Source organism: Centruroides sculpturatus, unplaced genomic scaffold, assembly GCF_000671375.1.
Source record: "Centruroides sculpturatus isolate CEXI.00-Female unplaced genomic scaffold, Cexi_2.0 scaffold710, whole genome shotgun sequence".
NCBI lineage: Eukaryota > Metazoa > Arthropoda > Arachnida > Scorpiones > Buthidae > Centruroides > Centruroides sculpturatus.
Window position 1 is genome coordinate 34,971 of NW_019385086.1, and position 10,993 is coordinate 45,963.

Below are 10,993 nucleotides of genomic sequence, written 5' to 3' on the forward strand. Positions count from 1 at the left end.
GGGTCATATGACTTTTTCAGCTTTTATATAAAATCTGAAAAACTCGTGTGACTAAAACTTATCACAAATATATTTATAACTTAGGTTTTATCTTTATTCTAAGGCCCTACACAAGACCAATACGCAATAAACAGCACTTTTCAGTAATGATAGTAAATAAACCAAAGAATCTTTTCGAATTTATATTATTAAATCATATTGCAGCTGAAGTTTTTGAGCTATGCATAAATTTTAAGACATTTTAATATGTGTTCCATTTGTGGCACGTACAATATTTAATGTGTTCAGTTTCATGCCACGCATTCCTTAGCATTTTGGGTTTTATTGTTTCAATAACTTTCGTAATACGTTGTTCAAGTTCAACAATATCAAGCACTTCAGTTAGGTAAACACGACCTTTATGTGGAGGAGCCCTACATTTTGTGTTTCCCACACGAAGATCATTGTGCCAGGTGATGTGGATCGGGCTCAACATATCCGGGACACACCATTCCCGAAAACACCTAGGGGTTTTCGACCGCCGTATTCGATCCTGGATCTCTATTGCGGTAACCTAATTTTTACACCTCTTCTAAAGATTTCCCGATCCTTTATTGGTATAGTGCTCTGGAGGATCCGAAATTGCGTACAACTTCCCACATTCGTAGGAAGTTGTACGCAATTCCGGATCCTCCAGTTGTAAGCAAGTTGTACGCAACTCCGGAATTGCGAGACTTCGCGATTCCGGAGTTGCGTACAACTTGCTTATTTTTAACTTCGCGAAACTCGCGAAGTTAAAAATAAATTTACTATTTCTATAGAGAATTTTCACTTCTTATTTTACAATTTACCTAAAGATATTAGTAAAATGAAAGTACTATTATAAAATACAATATGTTTATCATAAATTTGAATGCTTAGTAGTCAAAGTATAATATTTTAATTTACAATTGCGGTATTTTAATTGATACCGGTTATCAATTGAAGTGTCGCCATCTTTTAGTTAATATTGAAACTAAACTATTATTACTTTTATTTAATTTTTGCCCCAAACCCTGGAAATAGGGCCACCTAAACTTAATTTTTTATGTAAAAAATCGATATAAATTATTGTGTCGTTTGATAAGAGAGAATCTGAGGATTCGTTTATTTTTTATGAGACCCTCTTATAAAGTTGTAAAGCACCTTTCTCTCCGTTCTGTCAGTTCCTGTTTATACTTCTCATTCGATTAAACGTTTCAACCAACAGATAATCCAGAAATCTTTATATGGGGTGAAAAAAAAAGGAAACAGTTTGTACCTAAGTAAATTTTTACTACCCGGCATTACTTAAATAAAAACCCCTACAGGAGAGTGCAGCTGCACCCTGCGTACCCCTAAACCCCTGTTTTCAACCATAACCATTTACTGTTATTGAATTACTGCTGTTAACAGCTTCACCCACGATTGCATTTAAATATAAAGGGTGTTCGTGTGAAGACACAAATTTATTTTCAAACGATATGCAACACGTACTTTTATGTCACCAGGAACTTAGCGACGAGAATTCGCTGTTGGACAAAGACGTTGCAACTATACCAAAGAAGGGTAAGGGAAAAAACGGGGAGGACCCCGAAATAAAAAGGAAGCTCCGATGACGACACAGAAAGTTCGTTGTCTCCAAAGTTTGTTACTCATCTCGGGTACATCTCCCTCCTGTCGATCCTGATCCTAAACGAAGAATCCTACGGATCATCGATTCGCCGCTCCTTTAATTAATTCATCGACAACCAACCTCCTCGATTTTTCAAGGTATTTATCAACTCGCAGACAATTGAATACCTCCATCCTTTCATTAATTTTCTCATATACTCATAAATACATAAATAATTAAATAAACTATATTACTTTCTATTTTATTTTATCGATAACCTAATGGAGTAATGATCTTCAATATATTCTTTATTCATTTAGCAAATAAAAATGAATATTTATTATATTTTAATTTATAATTTTTTTGATAATTACAAGTCGACCCCCCTATAACACTGTTGATTATTCCGTTTTATATGAATTCCATGTTGTACGAGTCACTTAGATTTTACAAATACGTGAGACATTCACAGCCAGGCACACGTATTTGTAAAATCTAAGTGACTCGTACAACATGGAATTCATATAAAACGGAATAATCAACAGTGTTATAGGGGGGGTTGACTGTATATAACTTCTCCCTCTTTATTCATTCAAAAATTATTTTTTTTTATTTAATAGAAAATGTGATTATCGCACACACTTGAAATAAATAAAATATGAAAAAAATTCTAAAATAATTTATAATTAAATTGTTATTCTTTATTTTTATCTTTAAATATTTTTATATTATCAATTTATCGTTACTTTATCAATTCTTAGAATATATCAGATATTTATATTAAAATTCAAATTGTATAAATATATTTTATTATTTATTTTAAAATTATAGAAAGATTTTAATGCTGTATTAATTAATAAAAGGAAAGTAAATACATTTTTACTACTATTTTTTCAATTTTTTTTCTGTAAGAAACAGTCTACAAATTTTCAATATGGCGTCAATATATGACACCATATTGTTTCAAAAGTATTGTTTGGAAAAAATTAATGCTGACTTGCCAATAAAAAAATACTTACAGTATTTTTTATTGGCAAGTCAGCATTATTTGCTTTATTGAACTCGGAAATTAAATTTATTCCACGTTTTACCGTTTACCTTTCAGGTTTTCTTGCAATCAATCAAAGCATCGAGTCGCCTCTCGATGTATTTCATAGCATACGAAGATATTATTTGGGAGAGTATTTATTAAATTAATTAATAATATAATACATTTAATTAGTTAATTAACATCTGTTTTATAAGATAAAAGGCACACTTTTATTACGTACAAACATGTCGCGCTGTGATTGATTTTTTTATTTATTTATTTTGATTTTAGACTTTGTCTTGTGTTAGGATCTCTGACCTTGAAATATCCTTCTCTCTCTTTCCACTTCATCTATTGAGGGGTGTCATAAGGGAGCAAGTAGTCTGACGAGTACTGCACGTCAATTAAATTTCGTAATTTTTTTTTTTAAGTATAATTTACAAATTTATTTTAGAATATCTGTAAAATCAAATAATATAAATTGTCTGGTTTATTTCTTTCAATAAAAGATAAAGCTTAAGATGAATTAAATCGATAAAAATGTGTGGAATTCAAAAAATAAGTTAACTCTTTGGACTACTGGATAATTCTTCACTGCCTCAACACATTAATTATTATTTAAATATTATATGATGCCTTCTAAGTTGACCTTAACATAGGAAATTTCAGGGTGTACAAAGGTATATTTAAATTATCCGCATTCCACATTTAAATTATAATATAATTATCCACATTCTATACGGAATTATACCGATATGAGTAAAAGAAAAATTATAAGTATTACGTTAAAACGTTATTATTTTGATTAAATTTTATATTAAATATTAATTTTCTACAAGTTATTATAATTATTTTTTAAGCTGTGTATAGAATAAATACGTGGATAAATGATTATCTCTGCTGATAACTTGAAAAAAAATTTGTACTTAATATAAAAATTTCGAGGCAATAGAAGTAATTTAGAAGAACCATAGAATAAAGGAATTTCTGTTGACCTTATAGGAGAGTAGCGTGTTGTAAGAAGGTCTCTGTTATCGCTTGACCTTTGACATTGTTTATCCCTCTAGAGGGGAGATTAGCCACAGAACGTGTATAGCGATGCTCTAGTCGTTGAAGTTCACTCTCGGTTTGGTCGGCGCTGCAAAAGGATGAATCGCTACTTTCTCCTCCTCTGTACCATTGTCATTTTATGTCATGGATTCGGTGAAGGTGGTATTCTTACTGATCTTGAAAAAGGACTTAGTAACATCGATCCATTAGGGGACTTGAAAACTCAGATTGAAAATCTGGAAAAGAATCTGTCGTCTCTTTGGAGCATGGTTTCTGACATGAATAAGAACGTTAAACATGATCTGCATCAGCTGCATCTTTTTCAAATGGAAGTAAATGATAAATTGAAGAATTTTCTCGGAATGCCACTAAGTAAGTAAATCGTTTTCTTTGCAGTGATTTTTATTTTATGTACAATACTTATTAATCGTTTATCACGTAGAGAATGAAGGAAAAGATATGCATCATATGAATGAAGATGGTCTCGAACATTCTGATCATTCAAAGTCCTATCACGGCTCTTTTCATGACCGTCATCGTGACGATCATCATCACGGAGGTCACCATGACGATCATCACCACGACCATCATGGAGGTCATTACGACGACCATCATGGTTATCATAGACCTCATCATTATGGATCCGATGTACATAGTCGTGAAGATCATCATGACAGTCACGAAGATCACCATGACAGTCACGAAGATCACCATGATGATAGCCATCATCACAATGATAGTTCTCACGAACACGACGACTCTCACAAAGGACATGACTATCATGGTGACCACCATCACGGGCATGACGATCATAGTGACCCCCACCAAGGACATGACTATCATAGTGACCACCATCAAGGGCATGACGATCATAGCGACCACCACCAAGAACATGACGATCATAGTGACCACCATCAAGGGCATGACGATCATAGCGACCACCATCAAGGGCATGACGATCATAGCGACCACCACCAAGAACATGACGATCATAGTGACCACCATCAAGGGCATGACGATCATAGCGACCACCATCAAGGGCATGACGATCATAGCTATCACAGTAGTCACGATAATTTTCATCACCATCATTCTGACCATCACGATACTACTACTCAAACAAACCGTTCGCACAGCGACGACCATTCTCAACACAAAGATGTGCATAATGTAAGCCACGACGATCATCATCATCACCATGAATCTCACCATGATTATCATCATCATCATCACGATCAATCCCATCATTCAGAAAGCTGTAAGTACTAAAAATGTATTTAAAAACAACAATAAAGTACTTTATAAACACATATTATAGTATAAACTTTAATCTGTAGTAAACTTCGATTTTGCCATCTGTAACGTAACATCGAACAGAGCCATACCTGAAGAAAAACAACAAAATGTTACGGGGCTAATTAGATTATGGCAGAAGGTAAGAGGAGCATTTACTGTTATTATTACTATTATTTTTTAGCCAAAACTCAAGCGAAAATTGATAATTTATACTTTAAATGGCACAGGAAAATGGTACTTTACACATTCACATACAACTAGAAGGTTTCAAGATTCATCAACATGATTCGGGAGATCACAAATCAGAAAAACACACCCATGGTTTTCACGTGCACAGGGATGGAGATTTAAGCAATGGGTGCCAATCAACCGGTCCTCATTACAATCCGTTGGAAGTCGCTCATGGTGGTCCAAAATCACCTGTCAGGCAAGTTTAATCATAATTAACCGTTTTCGGTACGATTTTAAATGTTAATTTATTTAATTATCCACGTAGACACGTGGGTGATTTGGGAAACATTGCGTGCGATGAACATGGAGTGACAAATATTGTGATAACTGACGAAATTGCTTCGTTACAAGGCCCATATTCAATCATAGGGAAATCGTTAGTGGTAGGTAGAAATGAATAATTCTCTTATAAATTTATTTAATATGGATTATAGATTAATTAAATAAATATTTATTTTTAAGGTTCATGAAGATGTTGATGATTTCGGTACCAATCCTGATATTCCAGCGAGTATATCGAGTGGAAATGCTGGTAGTAGAATAGCCTGTTGCATTATAGAGAAGGTAGAACGTCTTCCACCTCCAATAAGAAAGGAGAAAACTAGTAACTATCATCATCATCATCATCATCATTCCAGCCATCATCATTAATAAACATCATGTTCCGAAATTTTTATACATTTAACATTTATTCATTTTATGTTCAATATATGGAAGAATTTAGATATTTTTGGATACTATTTTGAAACTTTGTATTTTTTTTCATATATCTGTGATGAATATATAAATAATAAAAATTGATAATTGATGTGTTGACAGTAATGACGAAACTGATTTTCAGTGGTTTTTTTAATGTGAAAACTTATCTTTATACTCGTTTTAATTATTATAAAATGTCAAAAAGTTTAATTTTAAGGGTAATGACGAGTTGTATAAAAACTGTAAATGATAGTAACCAGTAACCAGACCCTACTGGAGATATGAGACACTATCCCGTATATCTTCTCACTCCCGCGACCTTTAACCATAAAAATTTAAGAGCATCAAGCCCCCTAATACAGAAACCTCCCTGCAAAATTTCAGAAATTTTTGACAATAGGCATAGGAGTTATTAAGCTTCAAAGTTGGTGAACAAAAAATCGTGCCTCCCACACACTTAACATATTAGCATCCATATATACAGAAAAATCCTTAGCATTTTTACATTTCTTGACGTTTTGAAAGGTGGAATGCGTACAAAATAACCTCCAAATAACAGACGTTTTCGTTAGTGGCCTTTGTGTAGAGGTTTTTCTGTATTAATAAGGAAGAAAGAATGCATAAGAATTAAGATCCGATTGGTATCATTAAGATCGCAGACACGCAGACAATCAAGGTTAAATCAATAGAGTATACAACATGTCACTCAATTTTGATGTTGAAATATTGTTTCAATATAATTAGCTCTACGTTAAATAAATATTTAAATTATAGTTGATACAGGAAATTCTTTTTGATATTGCTGACAGTTCATAAAGTATAGCTCGTAATTTATTTTTAAATACAGTATATGGTAAAAACACTTAGATGAACTGTTGGGGATATAGTCAAGGAAGAACCACGGTGTCATATAATACAGTTCTAGTTAGTGAAGATATAAAAAAATTCACATATGAAATAAAATGGGTTAAGGTAGATTAGAGAGTAAAAGAGGAAAGATTAGCAGAGTTCATATACTTTGAATTGAATTAATGAAATAGGGAAAGTCAATGCTTGGGAGGTCTGCCAAGGACGGTGCCTCCCAGTGACTTTCTATAGAAAATTGGTCCCTAGTTGGTTTGACACGTGAAGAAAACACGAAAAAAACCACGTGGCCTGCCTGTTGGTGAGCGCGAATCCACTAGTATTCTGTGATCTTATCGATTCGACCACTGGTGGGCTCGATACATTTTAACTTTAGTGGTAAGGAGAGAGAGATGCAAGTTAGTTATCGGAGAAAGGAAAGTAAAGAATGGAGAAATTTAAGTACTTAGGATCAATGCTAGAGATTGGACGAGAGCTAGTCACAGATATAGCAAACAGAATAGGTACAGTTTAGGGTGGCAAAAATGGCAGAATGCAAGTGAAATGCTTTGTGATAAAAATGTACCACTTAGCTTAAAATTAAAGTTTATATGACAGCTGTTAGGACTGCAATGTTCTATGAATCTGAATGTTGGTGAATGAAGAAATCTCAGATAAAAAGAATGCTGGTAGCAGGAATGAGGACGCTTAGATTTGTGTATGGGGTTACCTTAGCTGATAAAATTAATTTAATTAAAGCATAAAAGGGGTAGTTTAGGAGAATAATTGAATGAAGCTTCTGGAAAATAGACCAGTTTGGTAAGTGGTTAGAAGAAAAAAGGATAAATTAATTAGACTCTTCAGACGATCAGGGATTTAAGAACTAAGAGAAGTAGAAGTAAGCCAAAGAAAAGACAAGAAAGATTTAATGCAGTAACAGTTAAATGAGTTAGCTCAAAATGAGATAATTTGGAGAGCACTGTGAGAGGGAAAAGGGATGGATGATTACCATAGTAACTTTCTAAGATATTGTCAGATTAATATTGAATCCTATAAAGCTTAACATTTTTTTAAACGAAATGTCTATATTAAAATAATTTTTGTCTATTTTTTTTTAAATGTGAAAACCATTTAACTCCGAAATTTTTGTATAACACGAACATGAGATTATCTGTATGAATAGAAAAGACTGATACACAATTCACCATAGAAATATCACTACCACACAAAAGCTGGCAAGTACTCGACTTTCTCAGCACTCGAACAGGAGGTCAATTATTATAAAAAGGAAAAAGATAATTTATTTTTGATGGTAGAGTTGACCTTTTTAAAATATTATAAATGCCAATAACGAGAAAAATCTTCATTATGTCTGACTAGAGATATGTCACCTGACCCTATCTCCCCACCCCTTCGACCTTTAACCACCAGAATTTAATAGCATCGATACCCCCTTACACACAAGCTACCGTGCCAAATTTCGTTTCTTAATCTTTACCCCTTTCTGAGATATTAAACGAAATAAACGCCAACACACAACCAAACAAAGGGAATTTTTTCCCTTTGTTTGCTTCACTTTTTTGGGTTCAGGGATTGAAAAAATCGATATTTGCAAAAAACTCAAGGTCAAATTTGACATTATTATAATAAAATTCCCTAACAAATGAGAAAGTAAAGTAAACTATAAAGAAACGTGCCTCCCTCTAGTGTCAACGAACAAAAATATTAATTTGTAATAAATTTAATAAGATAAACACTTTAAAATACCAACTTATTAATATAATAAAATAAATATTTAAAAAGATTAGTTAATTAATATAATATTTTGTATTATGTAGGGTTTGTAACACATGAAATTCGTGTGACCACTTGTCGTCACTTACCAGGAGTTTTAGCCTTAAATACTTTATAGAACTCAAAGAAACGATATTTAATTTGCAAAAATGTGTGCAGGTAGAAGGGGGAATTTGTTGAATATATTATTTAAACATGCTCAAGGCTCGTGTTGTTTAAAAATTTTCTTATATCGTGCATAGGCAAAGATGTACAGTAGACCCCTATAACGCGGGTTCCTATAACGGAGATTCCTATAACGAGGCGAAAAAATTGCGACAACATTCGTATAAAGACGCTAAAAGGGACGCGTAAAACGCGGTAAAACGTCATCGCCAATTCGTCATCACGGACGAGCAACCGAACTACTTTCCGCCGTCCAGCGCCACGCTACGGAGAGTTTAGACGGGTAATTTACATACTGTAGACTATCGTCTGTACAGTATGTAAATTAGGTACCGTAAGTCTAATACAGTACTGTAATTTTATACATTTCTTGTGAAAAAAACATTTCTTATTCAACGGCCATAAAAATTATTTATATTAATGATGTCTCCAAAGTTCAACGAATTTTTCGCAGAAAAATAACATCAGAAATCGAGGCCGCCGTTTGGTGCGCTGCTCCGCGACGAAAACAAGCTTGAGCAACAACGATGTCGAATGGTGCACACTCGGTAAGTAATCCTACAATTTTTTGTTTATAGCGTAGTTTATACGGATTATTCCCCAAAAAATATACGTATTTTGGAAATGTTAAGTCGAATTAGTCTAGAATCGATTAATTTTATGGAAGAAAACCTTTCAAACAGCCGTAGTCCCTAAACTTCACACGTGTCGGGCTGCGATTGGCTCGTGTATTTAAGGATTCCTACAACGCGAAATTCGTATAACGAGGAACGTATCTACCGCGTTATAGGGAGTCTCTGTACTTAGATAAATCCAAAATAAATTTTTCTATCTCCATTTGTTAACCGATGCTTTATAACACGATTGTAATACTGTTTAAAAAAATTCAGCAACGAGTTGCGTAACTTTCCCGGCGAAAAACATTAAGATATACTAGCACAAAGTTGAAATTGTTTGTGGTGATATCTGTTAAGAGATTTTGTAAAAAAATAACTTTTATATTATTAATTATTATAAAATGGCAAAAACCTTAATTTAAAAGGCAGAAATGAGTTTTATGAACAATTGTAAATGATAATAAGAAGTAAAATTTTCATTAAGTCCGAACCTGCTCGAGATATGACACGTAACCCCCTGTATTTCCCCACGCCTCGGCCTTTAACCATCAAAATTTAACAGCATTAATAACCCTTATATACAAGCTACCGTGCCAAATTTCATTTCTTAATCTTCACCCTATTCTGAGTTATTAAGGGAAACAGACGTTAATACAAATACAAACACAAACACACGGTACAGTTTAGGGTGGCAAAAATGGCAGAATGCAAGTGAAATGCTTTGTGATAAAAATGCACCACTTAGCTTAAAATTAAAGTTTTATATGACAGCTGTTAGGACTGCAATGTTCTATGAATCTGAATGTTGGTGAATGAAGAAATCTCAGATAAAAAGAATGCTGGTAGCAGGAATGAGGACGCTTAGATTTGTGTATGGGGTTACCTTAGCTGATAAAATTAATTTAATTAAAGCATAAAAGGGGTAGTTTAGGAGAATAATTGAATGAAGCTTCTGGAAAATAGACCAGTTTGGTAAGTGGTTAGAAGAAAAAAGGATAAATTAATTAGACTCTTCAGACGATCAGGGATTTAAGAACTAAGAGAAGTAGAAGTAAGCCAAAGAAAAGACAAGAAAGATTTAATGCAGTAACAGTTAAATGAGTTAGCTCAAAATGAGATAATTTGGAGAGCACTGTGAGAGGGAAAAGGGATGGATGATTACCATAGTAACTTTCTAAGATATTGTCAGATTAATATTGAATCCTATAAAGCTTAACATTTTTTTAAACGAAATGTCTATATTAAAATAATTTTTGTCTATTTTTTTTTAAATGTGAAAACCATTTAACTCCGAAATTTTTGTATAACACGAACATGAGATTATCTGTATGAATAGAAAAGACTGATACACAATTCACCATAGAAATATCACTACCACACAAAAGCTGGCAAGTACTCGACTTTCTCAGCACTCGAACAGGAGGTCAATTATTATAAAAAGGAAAAAGATAATTTATTTTTGATGGTAGAGTTGACCTTTTTAAAATATTATAAATGCCAATAACGAGAAAAATCTTCATTATGTCTGACTAGAGATATGTCACCTGACCCTATCTCCCCACCCCTTCGACCTTTAACCACCAGAATTTAATAGCATCGATACCCCCTTACACACAAGCCACCGTGCCAAATTTCGTTTCTTAATCTTTACCCCTT

General features: G+C 33.3%; 1 protein-coding gene across 1 annotated transcript; it reads left to right on the plus strand.

The window, feature by feature from the left end:
• Window positions 1-3,743: 3,743 nt before the first annotated feature.
• On the plus strand, window positions 3,744-6,053 carry LOC111634464 (ubiquitin carboxyl-terminal hydrolase 34-like). Its single transcript, XM_023379235.1, has 6 exons — window positions 3,744-4,064; window positions 4,135-4,950; window positions 5,030-5,127; window positions 5,216-5,415; window positions 5,485-5,602; window positions 5,682-6,053. Exons 1-6 carry the CDS (start codon window positions 3,791-3,793, stop codon window positions 5,868-5,870), a joined length of 1,695 nt encoding a protein of 564 aa, XP_023235003.1. The 5' UTR covers window positions 3,744-3,790; the 3' UTR covers window positions 5,871-6,053.
• Window positions 6,054-10,993: the final 4,940 nt, after the last annotated feature.

What these genes read in the sequence shown, in the direction of transcription:
- LOC111634464 (XM_023379235.1), top strand. Translation starts at nt 3,791, where the DNA reads ATGAATCGCTACTTTCTCCTCCTCTGTACCATTGTCATTTTATGTCAT. An exon ending in TTTTCTCGGAATGCCACTAA is followed by an intron (nt 4,065 to 4,134) that starts GTAAGTAAATCG and finishes TTTATCACGTAG; the next exon opens with AGAATGAAGGAAAAGATATG. An exon ending in GGTCCAAAATCACCTGTCAG is followed by an intron (nt 5,416 to 5,484) that starts GCAAGTTTAATC and finishes TTATCCACGTAG; the next exon opens with ACACGTGGGTGATTTGGGAA.